We start from the raw sequence: 20,102 nt of genomic DNA on the forward strand, positions 1-20,102 counted from the left end.
AAACGTGATTATAATTTATATTTAATTTTATTCGTGATATATATACGTATGGTTTTTGTTAATATATAATATTTAGCACACTAGCAGAATGAAACTCTTAGTTGTTTGTTAATAACATGTACATAAATTTAGAGATTATTAATAATCATAATAATTTATTCTAATTATTGTAATTCATAAAATTATTAATTTCATTTGTTACTTTATAATTTGAGCTACTTGTACTTGTTATGCCGGAGATTTGCACCTTAAAGTACTATTATTGAAATGAAATATTTTATTTTTAAACCGAACGCTTACCATCACAACAAATGTTTATGAATTGCGCCTGAAATGTTTTTCAAAATAAAATTATATAATACATTAATATAATATTATACTGTATTGTACTGATGCTTTAGCGGGTGCATGCATGTCGCGTTAAAAACGTTTAAGAATAATTATCGTTGTTTCTTATATCCCTGAGGCTTGGAGCAATTAACGCAAAGCTAAACAACACTAAACGCTTTTGGCCATGATGCAATCTAACCCGGTGTTGTTGCAGTTTCACGTTGTCGGGTGTCGTCGACTGCAAGAAGGTAACAAGGTCGTGTTCATGTTTTCGAAGTTTTCCGTAAAGCATTATCATTTGGTGGTTATTTAGCGGTAGGTATATAAACGGTAGCTATTGTCTCTCCAAGCATATTCTATGTTTAGTCTCTTGCCACGGACAAACAAAATAGTAATATTCAAACAGCAAAAGTTGTATCATACATTTATACCTAACAATATAAGACATTTTACACTTGTAAAAGACACGACGACGAGAGAAGATATCAGCTATGAATTGTATCCAAGTAAGTAATTATTATTCACGTATATTACATAGGTATAAACAACGTTTAATTAATTTCGCTTTTATATCGCTATATATGCATAATGCACATTACATAGAACAAAGTAATAAAAAGTTTCATATAGAGACTTCAAATTAACATTACCTTATTACTTGGGTATAAAAATATTCAAATTATGTTATTTATTTTTACAATACCTACCTTTTAAATTTTAAAACATTTTTCAATGTTTAAAATCAAAATTATCGAGCTGATTATAATCCATGTTTAAACCATATAGTTCCCAAAATATTATATTATAATATATTAAAGGGGAGAAAAATCACATTTTTTGTTATTGGACGTCGGTCCTTCCGGGCTCTTTATAAGAGTATAGACTTCCGAAATTCACTTATTTAATATTTTAGCGTAACCATTGTATTTTTAATAAAGTACATAATCAGTAGTTATTTCAATTTCGGTATGCGACATTTTAGTAGATACTACGTTTTTTGCATCTCTTAGTGTATTTTACATTTATTTTTCTAAGTAGGTCTTTGATGTTATTGCCTGTACGTATGTATTTTAGGTATGTTTGGTGTTGGTGTCTAGTTACACGATGTTGGCTTCGGCCGGTCTGACATCGTACAAGCTTGGGTACAGCGTTAACGATCTAAGCACCGTCGAGCAAGACGCGCCCGCAGTAGAGATGATCAAAGACTGCGACTCGTTGACGTCTAGTTACCTGGTCACTGGTTCCACTCCAGCGCCGATCATGCGCACTGCGGTTGATATCGAACCCGCCCGCATTATGTCCGTTACTCCATCACCAATCCTTTCCCCGATCTCTGAGTTTATTTCCGTGTCTACCCCGGCACCTATCCTTCGTACCGCGGTTGATATCGAACCTGCGCACATCACGTCCATGACTCCGTCGCCGATAATTTCTACGGCCTCAGAGTTTGTCTCTGTGTCCACCCCTGCACCTATTCTGCGTACCGCGGTTGATGTCGAACCTGCGCGAATCATCGACACAGCATCAATGAAGTTAGAGACCAAAATCGCACCTAGCCCACTGTTGAAAGCTTTCCGTCCAGCGCTTACGACTTTTGACTCGACCGCATGGCAGGCCAATCTGGAAAACGCTTCACCCGCTCCGATTGCTGTAAAGACGGTAACTAAAACCACGAACATTGGATCTTCGATGACCAGCGTGAAATTGGGAGCCATGCCAGAGATCCGCTCTCAATACACCACCTTAGCTACCGCTGCCCCGCTCATCGAATCCAAAATTGCCACGCCCATCCAAAACTCTATTCCAATCACTAAGTCATTATCCTCTAGAATCATGTCACTGCCATCCATGTCCTCATCGTACTCTTACATACCACGAACATACGCCTCATCTTACATCAACACGTACAGCGCTCCTCAATACTATTCAACCGCAACCAAATATTTAGCTGCGCCTCAATACTACTCGTCTTCTATGTCCACCGCACCTCAATATTACTCGTCTTCTATGTCCACCGCACCTCAATATTACTCGTCTGCTGCAACCATTGCCCCTCAGTACTACTCGTCTGCTGCAGCTATCGCTCCTCAATACTACTCATCTGCTGCCTTTGCACCTCAATATTATTCTTCCGTATCAGCCGCCAACGAACCATGTGACAAATAGACTTTTCGTTGACTTTTAACATGTATAATTTCTAGCCATTAAAAGTTATTTTATTATGTCAATTAAATAATTAAAAAAAATATTTAAATGTAATTTACTTCTGAAAAAGCATCATTTTTAATATTTAGAAAAATTGATGAATCGTTTAAACTGTTCATGATGCGATTAGACAAACACATTTGGAAACAAAATAGATATTGGTAAAAAAGTCATTCTTAGTAAAGCTTGGTTTGTTTTACAGGTTACGAGGCGTTCGTAAAATTTAAACGTTTCAAAAAAAGAATTTGTGAAAAATGAGCATAGTGGAATATATAATTAAATGAATGCTGTATACTTTTACTTAAAAAAATATTATTATGCCGTGGAATACTTAGTATATTAATGACCGTTAGTAAGGGTAATATATTTGAAATAAATATTTAATGATTTGTATTCTTTAGGTCACTTATTTCTAGGTTTGTGAAAATTAAAAGATTGTATCCTGTCTCAGAGTTTAAATCTTTTAAGGTTTGTTGGTTACGTTGTATAAATATATACATAAAAAAAAAAAAATATAGAATTTTAAATCAAAATAGTAATTTATTGTATGTAATAGTCTTAAATCCAGAAAATTTCACAATTATATTTAACTCAACCGAAGGCGTGTGTCTTTCAACCGATATTTAAATTTTAATCGCTTATTTTGTGGTTAATTAATTCATTTTAACAACACGAAGTATCAGACAGATTATAGTGAGTTTTCTTATTAATATGTATAATTTGTAATCAAAAACCGCAAAATTATAATTTTAAATGGCTCAGCTACAATTCAATTCAAACTTACACATATATAATATGAGTATAAGCTTTTAATGACAAAAAATAACTTTGTTATTTAGTCATTTAGGTCATAAAAAATTAAGTATTATTAACTACAATTTAATTTAGTGTGTCTAAACTTAAGTTGTATTTTAATTTTTTTCAAACTTTTTTGGCATATCAGACGCATTATCTATTACTAACGGATTTTAGTTTAAGATTAAAATATAGCATGAAAACTATAAAAATCTATATTACATCATCTTATTAAAATGACTGATATCTTTTAACGTTTCTTAGCCATTACTCATTAGATCTTATTTATCCTCGATTTGCATAGTTGCCAAAAACTGATGCTCAATAATATTATTTTATGAAAAAACATATCATTTATTTAACTATTTATGTGTATATACATTTTTATTTAGATTTATCAGCCAAGCGTTAAAACAAATAAAATATTAAATGTATATGATATCCAATTATTTTAATTTTGAACATTAATAATATTATGTACACGTATACATAATTGACCTTAATCTCGTAATTTATTTCTAAATAAATTTTAAGTGACTTTTTAATTATTATTGTTTATTTTTAATTTGAATTAATGAAGTATACATTTTTTCGTAGAACTGGACTAGCTCTTAAAGTAATCAATCAAAAGAAAGCCAGATATTAAATAATAATGATTATTAATCCAAAATAAACGTAGTAGATAGGTATGGAACAAACCAAGGATTTTAAATTTGTGAATTACAATATCATTTTACGATTGGTTTAATAGTAGTGTAAAATTATTTATAACAATATGATTTTTATATTTTTTTTTTTTGTTGCGTGGAGAGGAACACTCCATACTACGCCAATATTAAATAAACAAATCACACATCAAACTATTGTGTAGGTTAAACTACCAAATATATAATAATTTAAATAGCGATGCCAGTTAAAATTCATATTACTATGGCAAGCACGGCCGAAGATTATGATAAAATGTAAAAGATCTTTTTTCACCATTCCTTTCAATAAAATTTAGATAAATATTTTTTTTTTCAAAATATAACTTTCAGAATTTAAAATAAATATTTTTAAAGGAATATGTACAGCTATATATTTTTAAAATAGTAAAGTTCTGGCATTTGCTACAAATTCACAGCCCCACATGGCATATATAATATACACGTATAATGTAAATGCAGATTAATACAATTAGGTAGGTATTTTTCTTAAATCTGAAATGTTTACCCTATTACCATAACTTTGATTAGGGTGTAACGAATTATATGAAGTAGTAATACTTGTACAATATGTCTTTTTATTAATCGACAATGATAATAATCAAATCAAATAAAGGAAATATCAAACTCGGTTTTGAAATAATACCAAAGTGTTAAAAAATAACATATAAAGTGTTCTGAATTATTCTAAGAAAAATTAGATATATTATTTAGAATAATATATACTTGATGTACAGATGTACAGATGTAATTTTTATTTTTTGTATAGTTTTTTTTTTTGGTAGATTTTGAAGGTCGTTTTTCTTAATACTTAATAATTTTTTTTCTTTTTGGACGTTTTTTTCAACTACCATGATCACCAAGATGCTTCATTATATTTTAAGATACGTCAAAACATCAGTAAGTCTGTAAGCTGAATCATCATAACCGATAAAAAATAACTCGGTAGATTTTTAAAACAATAAAACTCGGTCAGTATAATATATTATATTTAATATTATGTAACTATGATGTCTTTACATAAACAGTGTCGATCCTTCCATAAAACTTACAATTTTATAAGGTATAATTATTCTATTTTGTAACTAAGCAGTGATTTGCTTGGTAATTTTTTTTACTATTGTTAACTTGATATCATTGTTGATCCAATAGTATTTTACGTATTTAAAGTGTCGATGTGCATATAAGAAGTGCATTAGGTAAGAGCTTTTGTATCTACTAACGAGTATCTCCACATTGCTCATTTAAAATTAAATGTGAAGTTGAGAAAATTAACCATTTTTATTTAACAAGCTGAATTGTTATCATAAAAAATAATTTAATTTAGGTAGATTCAAGCTACATAAAAAGTATAAATTAATTTGAGCGACCAATTTAAAAATTAAAAATTTTTTTTAAAAAAAATCTCTTATTTTAAACATTGAACATTAGCAAAATTAGTACTACCATATTTTTTTTTTTAAACCAAATTAATAAAATATTATATACCAAAGAAATGAAATATAAATTTCAAGAACCATTTATTAAATTTTAATAATCAAGTTTTTAAAAATTATGGTAAGCTGCGTTGACTCTCTTCTCTGGCTTAGCAAATAGTTAACTACACGGGTTAAATCTCGCTCTCGCGCTATATAGATACTGTGGTGTTGTATTTTATAAATGCTTTTTAAAGAAATTGTGTGGTAGTTTCTGTGCATTTATTGAAGTTATTTTTATAATATTTTATGAAAATATTCAAATAATATTTTTGATTTGTAATAATAATATTATTATTTACTTTATGAACTTAAATTACGAGTTTACCTACATAACATAACTGAGTTAAGTTAAAAATATTTGTAATCTGAAGCAACAAACTTAATAACACAATTATTATTGTTTTAAAATTGTATACTTAACATTTATTAACTATAATTACCTATATGTTATAAGTTATCGAATAAAATAACTTTTAACATTTTGAATAAATAGTTAATATTCAGTATTGCTTAAATGGCTACAACCAATTGATTATTGGATCATTTATTCGTTTTTTATATGCAATCAAATATTTTATAACAAGAATATGAAACAAAAAAAAATGTATGTTGGCATAATAAAAAGTAAAAAAAGTACTCTAAAAACATTAACTTTAAAAATAGTAAAAATATAAAAATATGTCGAAACGACTTCAGATTATTTCCAACAAAAAATAAGTAAATCATTGTTTGGTGATGAAAGAATTATCCGTGCAATAGAGATTTCCAGTTGCATCGCGAGTGTTTTAAATCACGGTGTAAAGACACCGTTCACACGATCCCGTTGATGGACGTCAATAAAAAATACGTGGTACGGCGGAACACGTTTGGAAATACAATATACATATATATATAATTATACATTATACATATTACATATATATGCATTATTGCGTTTTTCGAGTTTCCCAAACAATGGATGGTCGACGGAGTTATGCGACGGAAATAAAGCTCTCTTTTAACAGGTCAGTCCGCAATTTTGGCCCAATGCCCGTTTGTCGTCTACGTTCCTACACCCCCACCACATAACGATATCTAAATAAGTTCGGTACACTATTTTTTCTAAAAAATTTTTTTGTTAATAGCGAATCGACGCAACGGCAAACGTTTAGTCAGAACCGACACGAATCGCACAAGTCATATGGTCGCTTAACCAGGGACACGCGCTTATATTGTATTATCTGTGCACTCGTAAGTATACAGCTATATATATATACGTATATACACACATGCAAATATTTATATATATATATATATTGTGCCTATATGTATTATGTTTGTAGTAGACTAAAACGATCGCAAATCACTGCTTTTTTTTGTTGCTAATAAAATGTGCTATCTAATTATTTTTTTCGACAATTCAATAAATTATAATAATAAAATATTCTCACGATAAAGGTGTTTGAATAATAACCTAAAAATACAAAGCAGTTGGCTACGGAAATGTTGACATTTTCAATTTACTGTTTCATTTAATATAAATTAAATACTATTGAATACATATTATACTTAATATGGTTGGACCTGACTCCAGGTATAATTTATTGACAATTTTGATGAAATTGATGTATAATATTATAACTACCCGTCATATTATGACGTACCAGTTAATTAAATAAAACTTTTTTTAAGTGATTTCGTAAAGAATTAGTTACGCAAGTTATTATAGTTTGCATTATGATGAAAAAAAATTGTAGAACACTTTTTAAATTAACTGGGATAAAAAAATAAATATTAAATTCAATAGAATTTTGTATGTTATAATGAGATATACTTTTTATATTATTATACATAATAGTTAATAATATCAAGCTATGATGGTTTATAAACAAAGTATGTTGAGTTTGGTTACATAATTTTGAAAATTTAATTTTCCTTTTTTGTAGTAATTTGTAGTGCGTTTGTATAAATACTAATAAATTTTGTACAACTTATTAATGTTTATTTAATACTTATAATGAGCCAGTTGGTCACTGTTGTAGGTGAAGTAATATTTGGGAAGTATAAGCGTTGACAATTTTTATTAAAACGATACTTTTGTGATTGTTTTTTAATTGTATTTGTGCAGTTGAAAATCACTATTATTATTAATAAAACATATTGCACATCGTTTAATGCACTATAGTATTATATATTAAACCATATCAATACCTCAGACGCAATATTACAATATTTTATACTTATAAATTACAAGCGTATTTTTTTCTTGTCACACATTCTTTGTAAAATCTTTCAAAACCCTTCGCGCATTACTTATTATATTCCTGGCACTACTGTTGGTTCTTTTTCTCTCGAGCCGGTTGCCAATAATCGAAGGATTCTGCTGCGCCTGGATGCCTATTGCTGGTATACTCAAAATAGAAAAACATCTTCGAAACTGTATCTCACTCGTTGAGTTCGGTTAGTGTCCTGAGAAATACCACGTAGAGACCGTAAAGTGATAATAATTATGAAGACACGTTGAGAGCAACCGCTACATACATATATCCTCACATTTATAAATATTATTTACTCCCGGAAATTAATATTATACCTAACAATATATTATACAGATTGATACACCAAGTTCACTCGCTTTTGCTTTATTCTTTATTTTTGCTGTTATTAAGTTTTATTTTTTTATACTTTTAATAATTATAATTTCATATACATAATTAGATATTTATGGTATTTTAAGAGCTATTTTGATCTATTGTTTTATTAAAACATATTTTTTTTTCTATAAACTGTTAGAAAAAATTAGATTAAAATTTTTGAAAATGTTGATAAATCTATTTATAGTACTAAAAAATGGAAGGTTTTCATTTGAACAAAATAAGTTTTTATAATTTCTCAAAGCACTCTTTAAACAGTATAAGAAGTCTAAGTATTTGAAAATAATATGATTTGCATGCATCCTTAATAATTCCAATAATAGGAATTTGAATAAATGCAAAATAAAAGGATAAAACGGAGATGAGAATGCTTGTGAATTGTCTTGTATATAATATTACATTTATTGTATAGAGTATGCGATCGAGCTTATTCGAGCTTATTCTGACCAGACGAGTGGCGACAATCATGATCTCACATTACCCGTCCGTAACGGGCTACTGCTCGAGTGTCAGTTTTCGTTTGACGATAACATTATAATAATATGATATTATATTATATATTATTACTGTTACAACGGATGTTTGGAACGCTCCTCATTCGCATTTGATGCGAAAACGATTTGTGCGTCATTGACCGGGAAGACAATTAGAGTTATAATTTATTCGAGACAATGCATTATAATATATGTATACATTAAGCATCTCATCGTTAACGAATTAAAAAAAAAATAACAATCATACATCATCAAACCAAGATGATTAATTAATTATTCATGGAACTATAATATAAATAATATAATAGGTATAAATGGCTGTAATCATGTATCAAAATGAATGAAACGTAACGAAAGTTACAGCAATGGCTCACTTTGATTAACTATAAAAACTATAAATGTTTAAATATTTTTTAATATAAGCATACGAATATATATATATATTAAATATTTTAAACAGATAAAGGTAGGAGTAAAAACTCGGATGTTTGACTTTTGCGCATTGTTATATACTGGCTGCGCATAATTTAACTTTTCATCTAACTTATTATGACCTCGGTACCTCGCTTTACATTAACCGTTTACTACGTATTTTTAGTACACAAAGAACATCCAGAATTGTTTAAAAAATTAATTTAGTAAATATATTTTTATGATATTTTTGTACTCTTTATAAATACGTGTACAAAATGTGCGTAATAAATAGAATAGTATTCATTTTTTCTTCTTTCGATCGTTTACTGGGTAAAGTTTTTATTATTACTATTAATATTTATGGAAAATATTTAAATAACTTTTTTTTTTATTGGCAATAAACTAATAAAATCTCAGCATTTAAAATAAAAAACTAAATCACCAAAATACCTGGTAAAATATTTAAATAAATAAATTTGAAATCACTACATCGGAAACACATAATATTACGTTGTACTAACGGTTAAGCATTTTTAAGTGTTAGGCGGATAACATACAGTGATATAGTGATATACGTATCCAATTATCTAGATTGAAGGGGCTCCCGATTAAGTATGAAAAATTATGCCATTTGTTGACTCATCTTTTTACCAACCTATAGTAATATAGTATATTTTATTACCTATTGATATATATATATAATAAAATATAATATTCCTACGCATTTCATATTATTCAAATTATATTTTATTGCTCTTAGCGTATCTAATTATAATCACAATAAACATAAGTTTCACTAACGTTTACTGTGATACAACTATCACCTCTATCACTAACAATTTGAGTGCGGCGATTTTTCTAGAATATAAAATATGCAAGCACAAATCACGAGTGCCTATATTTAAATTTGAGACGTTAAATGTGTTAGTACATTGAATTGATCACATAAAAATATTTGCAATGTAATAAAATCGAAAACAGAAGAATAATATTATGATAATATATAGATAAAATTGAATTTCCTTTATATTTGTTTTATTACGAACAATATCATTTGGAAGCATGCCTAATATGCGAGTGATTTTTTTATGCACTGCTCGCATATTAGTGACGGTTTTTAATTTTAATACATTTGACTTCATACTTGACACTTGCTAATTAATATAAGACAGCACATTAAAGTTTTTTTTTTTTTATTGGAACGATTACATTAAAAATGTATAATGTTTAAGTTATAAAGCCATTTTAATCGAACAGCTTGAAAGACACACTGATATTTGCATAACAAATGCCAAAATGCGTGGCAGATTTTTTTTACAGTTTTTTTAAAGTTAATGTTAGAGTAAATTTACATATTAACGAATTTGTAGAAGAAATTATAAACTGTGTTTGAAAAAGATTTTTATTCATATGTTTACTTTAAAACGAGTTATATCTATTTAAAGTTTAAAATAAGTACTTATAACTTGTTTAAATATAAAAAAATGAAATAAAACTCTTCGCTCTAACAGTTTATATTTTCTCTATAAATTTCATAAATTTGCTCTAATATTAACTATAAATAAACTGTGGTAAGAGTCCAGTATATAGATTTGTTATGTAATGCATGTGTAAGATAGATACGATGCATGTGGTTAGGGAGGAGGTCTTCTTAATAAGTTTAGTAATGCCAACTAGAATAATAAATGTACTTATTTTATTTTATTTATAACATTAATTGTTTCCAAGATATATCTTCTTTTTTTTTTTGTTTATTGAACTTAAGCTTTGGCGACTAGGGTCATTAGTTATTGTAGGGGTTATGAACTGTAGTAGGGGTAAGGTTGGTACGGTAGGTTGTTTTTTTATGATTGTTATGGTTGATAGAAAACACGTGTATGTGTGGCAAGGTTTTTAACCACTATGATCCCGGGTGGTCACCCATCCGGGAGCTAGTAGCTGTGGCCGTTATTTACTCTCAATCGCATTCCGCGATTGGTAGCAGCCAACGCGCCACGCCAAGCCACGATATATTTTTATATTAAACAAAATCTAGTGGCATTATTCTTGCGATGAGGGGGGGGGGGGAGTTAACGTGTTTAGTTATCAATATTATTTTCGGTTTTCAGTATAGCGTAAAAACAATTTCATTTTTTGTTGCATGCTCAAATGTAAAAATAATATTTAGTTTCAGTAGCCAACACTATTTCTCATTTTTAATTTAAAATATAAAATGACCAAGTTTAAACTGTCGTTTTGTTGCTTATAAACTACTCAAAACTTGCATGCCCGGAAATTATGTTTCTTAAATTATACTAAATTCTGTTGTGATATAATCTATTAAAAATGTCAAGGTATATCCCTGTACTCATTCCTAAATCCTAATAAAAGATTAAAAGTGGGTTACAGACTTACAGTTTATATAACTGTGGGATTATTTAATTTTAAATTGTAATAGCGTTTTCAGTTTTGACTTTCTCAGTTATATAAATGTTGCTCAATTCTACATACTAATATATAAGAAGATTATATGAGATAGTATTTACTATGAAAGTATGGATTTATACAACAAATCCTAGATTTCAAAATTTTTTAAAGATATCGTGATAAATGCATTCAAAACAAAATGTACTTGCATAAATTTTAAAATTTCATTGCGTTAAGATGATATATTTTAAAATCCGATTTATAGAAGTACCTAATCCTATGTATAAATATAGTTCATTATTTACAAAAGAACCATAATATTTATATTTTTATACTTCTAGTTCTAGTCCTTTTAGATTGTAGTCTGCTATTAAAGATGAGAATAGGTAATACAGAAAACAATGTTCTAATGTATTTAATTTTAGGTGTTATAAAAATAGACAATGCGTTTAACATTGATAATTAGCCAATATTCGGTAGACGTGTTTTTTTTAAAAATATGTCCAGTTAGTTGTGTATTATAGTAAAATATTTAAATGAATATTTTTCTAGTCCTTATCATAAAGGTATGTAAAATCGGCACGGTATGTTCAAATTTCATTTAAAATATTACTGTATTTTAACCGCATTAATAGAATTATCCTAATATTATTGAATACTATTTTAAAAAAAAATTATTTTTCTTTATTTCTTTTCTAAAAAAAAAAACAGCATTTAAAAAAAACATATTTTTAATATTTTTTATAGTTATAATTTTTACTTTTTTAAATGACAACATACATTTTTAATTTAATATCCTGAAGTATTTCAATACATAAAAATCGAAATTTGGACGAGTTAGAATGAGTTATAATTTATAAGTATTTAAAGTTTAGGTAAATAGACCAACATTATGCTAAATGTACCCTATACTTATCCATTTTGCTCATCTAAGCTTTAAATACTCACAACCTATAAACTGCTTGTTCGAATTTCAACTTTTATGTATCGAAATATTTTGACAAATATTCTACTTCAAAATATGAAATTGAAAATGTATATTGTTATTTAAAAAAGTAAAAATTAGAAAAAAAAATAAAATACTTTTTTAATTTGATTAGAAATGTTGTATTTTTTTTTTGTACCACTTAACATAACATATATACGGTGAAAAATAATTGGTCTTATATAAAACATACTACCTATAACCACGTTTATGTTTACTTAAATAATTTTGTTATATCGTGTATTATTAACCTTATACCAATCTATTAATGCTAATTAAAATAAATTTGATACAATTTGAGTATACATATTGTTAAAAATTGTTTCACGATAGTAAATAACAAATAACAAATAATAATAATAATAATACGTGTAGGGAATGTAGGCGCCCACCTACTATATAATATAATATTACGCCCGACTATTCGGTACTTTGAATAATTATAAAAATACTAATAACGCCCCAATCATGGCAATTACATAAGTATTGATATTATATAAAAAGATACAGTATACAAAACAAATATGTTATGATAATAACAATATAAAGAAAACAAACCGCGTATCAATAATATGATACGCGTTACCGGGTATTCTTGTCGACCAGTAAAGCTGTTGTAAAAGCTGTCCATAATACATAATTATGACCATAACCTCAATATTGGTTGGCCCGTTTGGATCCCGCGATCCCGCACACGATGACCGAACCAAATAATAATTAAATAATGCAGAGATGAAACCGTGTTATCCCGCTAACACCCGTGGGTCTAAGACAAAGAAGCCTGAATCGCACTCACGAACGCACTTGTGAAGTCCAGACGGATTGCATCCACGCGTGAACCACTGCCGATATGAACTTACAACTAATCTCCGTGTATATCCAGATGTACACGTAATAGCGTTCATATACTGATATACCTGTACAAGAGCCCGATACTAGCACGGCTATCGAACGATTGAGAACATTACACTTTTTGGGCCAAACGATACTTACCGTTGATCAAAAATACCTAAAAAACAATACGATTAAGAATGAATTTACGTGTAACGTTGCCATATCATTTAGTTGGCCCTTGAAAAATTCAGTATACATAAAACATTCTTGAAAAAAGTCATAAGTTTATATTTATAATCGTATACAAATAAGCGCCTAATAATATGTAATTTATAATATGAATAAAAAATGTAAAATATGTAGAATTTATAAAAATATCTAATACCTGTGTAGTGTATATATGTATAAAAAAATGTAAAATATGCAGAACTTATAAAATTATGAAATATATATATGCATAAAAATGAAATAAATATAATATTTTGTAATGAAAACTTAATTACCTGTATATCGGTTATAGCAGGATAGAGTAATCCAACATACTCTAAATATTTTAATAAATTATTAGAATTTTAATTTCCCACATACCACATACATTTACTATGAATATCCTTTTGTTTTTTAGGCATTTATTTGTTTTTCTCTGTATCGTAGCTATTTTCAATATTGTTTCTGCTTGAGTTTTAATTAGAACTTTAATAACTATATAATATATTGTTGAATGAGAGCTGTAAAATTGACTATTATATCATTCTCTCGTATCTGGTATCTAAGTTACTATTAATATCCGGCTAATCCGATAAAAGTGCAATAAATGTCAACAGATTATTGTGCTCATATTATCGATTGATTACATTTGGCAACGTTGGAAAAAAAAACTCGAGCGTTTTTAATCGTGTTACTAAAAATAACGATCTCAATCGTATTTTATCGACTCGCATGATCGCAATTTACGATATAATAATAATAATAATAATAATAATTATAATTATTATACATAAAATCTGCCACCGATGGCAATCGTACAAAAAACTATTATGTACTAAAAAACAGTATGGCAACGAACGACAGCGAAAAACGCGTAACGGCGTTACGAGCAAAAAAATAAATATAAATGGCGACAATGATGGGCTGGAGAAGACTAAAAAACTATGCCTTTGTTTGCGGAAGCCGGTTTGCGCTATACAGAGGCGGGGGAGTAGGATCCGTCTTGACCCTTCTATGTCTTATCGGCGAAGACCCGCGATCGAGATGCATATTATTGTCATTGTTGGAATTGGCACCGAATAAATTTTTTTTATATTTAAGGTAATTGTTTCAATTAATAAAACCTTCAAATGATAATTATTAGTACGTGAGAACCATAATATAAAACCTATTTAATATGAAGATTAGGAAATTTAGATTATAAAAATAAATAATAAAAATAAAACTACAATAGACGTAAAAATGTACATTATCTTTAGACGTAAACTTGTAAATTTAAATAGATAACAATTTTTATCTATCGTAATAGTTGACAGGTGGTGGTTGGTTTATTAATTTTTTAAGTTTTAAGTGAAATTCTTTAATCACCAGTATGAAAAAAATTAGAGTTTTACACAAAATCAGATCTTAACAAAATAGATTTTGATTTTCGTTTTTATAATTCAAAATTAAATAATTCATAGAATGTTGTATTTTTTACTAAATATTCATATTGGCATTTTATAGATATGATATTAATTTTAAAATATGGCAATTTTCGTACTGTTAATAGACATTTAACATTTTTAGATTTTTTTAAATTTAATTAAGAATATGTTATTAGGTTAAAAGGTTTGGAAATGTAATAGATGTCTCCTCATAAATTGTTATTAAGTATAGTTATTTAAAAATATTTAAGAAACATAATATGTAAAATATTTTTACAAGTATTTGATGTTTGAATTTTGACGAAATTGGATTTAAAAAAAAAACAATTGCTTTGTTATTTAAAAATATTATTTAAGGAATTTAAAATTTTTATATTTATTATTTTCTTTTACTATGCACAATAGTACTTACAAAATACTTGATATATTTTAAGTAACTTCTTATATTATGTATACCACAACCAGTGGCGTACTGACGGGGGGGGATAGGGGTTTAACTCCTCCATAAGTAAAACATGTATAATGATTTTTTTTTATGGAATATTACAATTAACAAAGGCTTGTATATTTGTAAATATTTTCGTATTTCATTATTCATTACATTTTTAGATTTTTTCATTATTCAAATTAAAAAATATTCATCGGGATATTGAAATTTCAACAAACGCTGTACTTGATGAATTATCAAAAGCATCAAGACAAATTAATATTAAGTTGTAAAGTGTTGTTACTTTGTTAGACCATAAAATAAACATTTTTAAAAATTTAATTTTACTATATTAGGTACCTTCAATATTAGAAGAATACAATTTTATAAACATTTTTTATCCACATATATGTATATAAATGGTACCCCCCCCCTCCAATAAACGAATTATGCGTGCGCCACTGATCACAGCCCTATTAATTTCGTTCTAAATGGTTAGTAAGTTTTCGACTAAAATTAGTTTATTCTACCGTATCTGTTACTATAATAGTAAAATCAATTATTTATAGCAATATAGATGATATGTATGTATTATAATATAACAACATATACTTGATAAATAGAAATATAGGCCAATAGACTTAATAATACACTCAGAATTATTTTTTGTTCATGCAAATGATTAACGAGTATTACTATTGAATTTAAATAATTCAAATCATACCTTTATTAAAATTACTTTCTCAATTTTGAGGTACACTCGACACCTACTGTACAACATAATGATTTTCTAGATTTTTTCATACCTTCTACGACAGAGCTAATAATTTTATTATTTAAGTATGACGTATTTTTCAAAATGTACTTATTGTTTAAATTAATATGTGTAATTATAGCAATTTGAAAGTCAATATTATCAGCTATAAATTATGAGAATTATAATATTATACTTTTAGTTTGTGTATAAATATGAGGGAAACAATAAAACTTAGTTAATCATTTTTTTTTTCATTTTTATTTTAAAATCAATTAAACTTATCGGTTATTGTTATAAACTGTACGAATTAATGACCGACTATTTAATTCAACGTCTAATGTAGTTTTTGCACGTAAACTTGATTTACCATTTGTATATAATATTATTAACACTGTGTAAATAGTATAATTAATTAAAACGAATTAGGCCGTGTACGAACGTGTTTTATCTTATATTATTGTAAATTGTAATTTTCACTAGAAATTTATTGAGAGCCCGCTTCATCAATAAATTATTCCGTGGTCAATTATAACCTCTTACATATCCACCTCACCGTGGTGTAATGAAATAGCGAAATGTATTATCTACATAAAGTAATCAAAAAGCCTTAAATTCTTCATAAATTTAACATTAAAATGTAATTTATAATTTGCTCGACTAAATAAATTTATTTTTCAAAATAATAGGGAGCCGTTAGGTTACTAAGGTAACTGTTTTCACGTATTGCGTGTCTAACGCGGTATCTTGATTATTAAAACACAGTTATCCTTTATTTTTTTTCCATGATTTTTGTAATTGTTAATTCATAGTTACAATATTTTCAAATCGTCATTATAAAGATATTTTTCATTTTTATAACTTTTATCAAAAAATAATACAATAATATAATATGATCTATAATATTCATAAATGGATTAAGATGTTTTACCACTTGTAGATATAAATTATAAACATTTTTAATTTCTCATTATATTCTAGTAGTAAGTAAGTCCCTGGAGTGGCCTCCACTGCCACCGCTACCAGACCATCCATCACAGCCATCATTTGTTCTCTCCAGTACCGTCCTTGCATTAAAGCTACCACCGTTTTGACATAGATGCCATCATCTTACCACAACAGCTGCCACCGCTCTACTACTGACAACTTTTAGCGTTATCTTGTATAGGCGTCACTAAAGCGTCATTACAACCCTTCCACATTTCCCTCTCCATAATCCTCATCAAAAAGTTTTAACCCCATCAAAACACTCATGTTACTTACATATGAAGATTTAGTCGCAGTTTTTCTTATCATAGTGTCAAGTTGTGTCAATGTATATACAAAATATATATTGCATCTAAACCATTGACAGAACTCATTAACTGTAGTAATAACACCATCGACTTTGTAAATCATAAGTTTTTACACGTCGAAATCGCAACCTGTACAGAAATTAAATGTTTAGATACATATAATTACTTCTTTGCGTTTTTTAAATATTTCCTTGACTTTTTGAAATGTATTTATTCATTAATGGGTCATATTTTAGCTCATATTCTCAATAATGTAGTAAAATATAATAGATTTAAATTTTTAGAAAGTATATTTATTTCTTTCTTTAGTATGGTATATAGAGAAGATACCATGCTAGTAATTGAATCCAAAATTCAAGAGGGGTGTAGAATTTTATCGAATTTTATGGAACTTGAACATTTAAAGTGGACTATTTTTGAAACTGTAACAAGAAAAATGACGATCAATGATTCTTTTAAAGCTGATTTTATATTGAAAAATGTTTAAAATTTGAAGAAGTAGTTAAGATAATCAAAGGACTTTTATAGAACTAATGTCTAAGCATACAACGAAGAATATACAAAGTTTTATAAACCAGATAAAATTACTCGAAACTGAACAACAAGTAAACAATTGGATGGAGAAACTGAATAATTTATTAAAAGTATGAATGTATATTTTTTAATTATTTACACTATATTAACATAATATTCAATCTATTCGGCAGTTGAAAAATATTACGGTTCGAAAAATTTCTTTTTGTCTCCATTTACGCAGAGTTTTATGCCTTAGACATGTAAACAACTAAATAAAACAATAATTTTATAAATTATAATAATAAAAAAAAAAAAAAAATAGTATTTTATTATTATTATCAAATGATTGATGGATACGCTGGACCCTCTGCAGCCGGAGTTAAAATGAGAGGCTTAAAAGTAAAAAAAACAGTTTACTATTAATTTAAATTCTAAATATAATTTATTAACTTTAAGAAGTATTTTGATTCATATGATTTATTGACACTACTGCCATCTCCAATAATAGCAATAATTAATTCATTACCAATCAATGAAACAAACAAGATAACAGATCAAAAGAATTGTTTTTCCAAATATAATATATGTTATGGACAATGATGAAAATTATGATATTTACGTTAAAACCCGGCTAATTACGAAAACTACCTTGTACAATACAAATTTACGTAAATGTCCGGTAATTTACGTAAGTGGTGATACATAATAGTTATTGATGTAAACATAAGTATTATTTTATTATTCACGTCAATTCCCAACTCCTGTTGGACGTTGTTGTAAATTATATATTTATTTGAGAATAATACACGGTTTTCTGTCAGTTATCTATCCACACATCAGTATCTAATTTTTATATTAATATTATTGATAATCAACGATAGTTACTCGAGTAAATCGTAATAATATTAATATATGGCTGATTGCTAAGCTAAATAATAAAAAAATGATGACTATTTTAAACAAGAGCATCCACTAGAAATTAGTATCACAGTTAAGGTTTCAATACCTAATGTTTATCGAGTACGTGAATCATCACGAAACCTATCAGCAGTTATTACTAGGGTTGAAGATGACTTATATAAATTAGGTACCTACTTATAAATTATAATTGTATTTTTTAGATTTATTTATTTGAATTTAGAAAAGCTTAACTTTAATTAGGCATAGATAAGTTACTAGTTTAATTTAAAAAATAGTTTGATATAGGTACTCTATGAATTATATTATTTTTTCAAAATATTGCACTTCATAAGTTTTTAGAATTTTCTAATCTTTTTCAAAAGCTCTTTGTCTTTAATTTCTGATCCAAGTTCAGATAAGCCTTTTTTGATCTTTTGATATTGATTTAAGAAAAAAAACTGCATGATAATTCAAAATCTAACTACGTATTCAAATCACTTATATTAAATGGTGGGTTTGTAACTCTCGACCTTGGTGGAATTTATGGTAAGGTATGAGTAGAAGGGTTGTAATGGTGCTTCAGTTGTGCCTATTCAAGATAATGTTAATAGCAGCTGGTAGTAGGACAGTGGCTGCTCTTGTGGTAAGACGATAGTAGCAATACGGGTGATGGTTAGGTGGCGGTGGCGACGGTGATTGCAGGCCATTGGTGGTGGTAATGGTAGTAGAGGTTCAGGTAGCAAGATGGAAACGGCGAAGGGTCTAGTAGTGGCAGCGGAGGCCACCCCAGGGACCCACTTACTACTTATTCTCATTAATATCTAATTCATAAAAATATATTTTTTACACCTTAAACCATTTCACTCTCGTAAAAAAATATAACCTTCCTGATGAAAACTAGGGTTCACAATCTGCAAAAAAATAGCTCAGACGCTAAAATATTTTTGAGATTTATGTGTTATATTATAAGTACGCAACATCGTTGTTATGTTTAAAAGTCGGTTTTTCTTAATAATTTTTATGAGCGCATAATATTATAAAATAACATTATTTTAATCGATTATTATTTAATTACGCTAAAAGCAATTTTAGTTAATTAATCTCAGAGTTGTAGTGGTACTTTAATATATAGGTGTAGAGGCAAACCTACCTATACTAACGCACGAATGTCCTCTTGAGAATTTTGGGAACGACTGCGGTTCAATATAATATAGATTAAGTCGTCTGTCGTTTCTCAGAAAATTCAAATATTTGCTCAAAGGACGGCGATCAAACACTGGCACTCTTATATTATGCAT

At 27.8% G+C, this 20,102-nt stretch overlaps 1 protein-coding gene and 1 pseudogene across 1 annotated transcript; both read left to right on the top strand.

Annotated features, from left to right (window-relative positions):
- Positions 1-782: 782 nt before the first annotated feature.
- On the top strand, positions 783-2,496 carry LOC112600658 (protein PRRC2C-like). Its single transcript, XM_025347948.1, has 2 exons — positions 783-836; positions 1,405-2,496. The coding sequence occupies exons 1-2, from the start codon at positions 822-824 to the stop codon at positions 2,494-2,496; spliced, it is 1,107 nt and encodes a 368-aa protein (XP_025203733.1). The 5' UTR covers positions 783-821.
- Positions 2,497-7,065: 4,569 nt separating this feature from the next.
- Positions 7,066-18,160, top strand: LOC112600659 (annotated as a pseudogene).
- The last annotated feature ends 1,942 nt before the right edge of the window (positions 18,161-20,102 follow it).

The sequence above is a fragment of the Melanaphis sacchari genome, unplaced genomic scaffold (assembly GCF_002803265.2).
Source record: "Melanaphis sacchari strain LSU unplaced genomic scaffold, SCAv2.0 Contig65_pilon_pilon, whole genome shotgun sequence".
Lineage (NCBI taxonomy): Eukaryota > Metazoa > Arthropoda > Insecta > Hemiptera > Aphididae > Melanaphis > Melanaphis sacchari.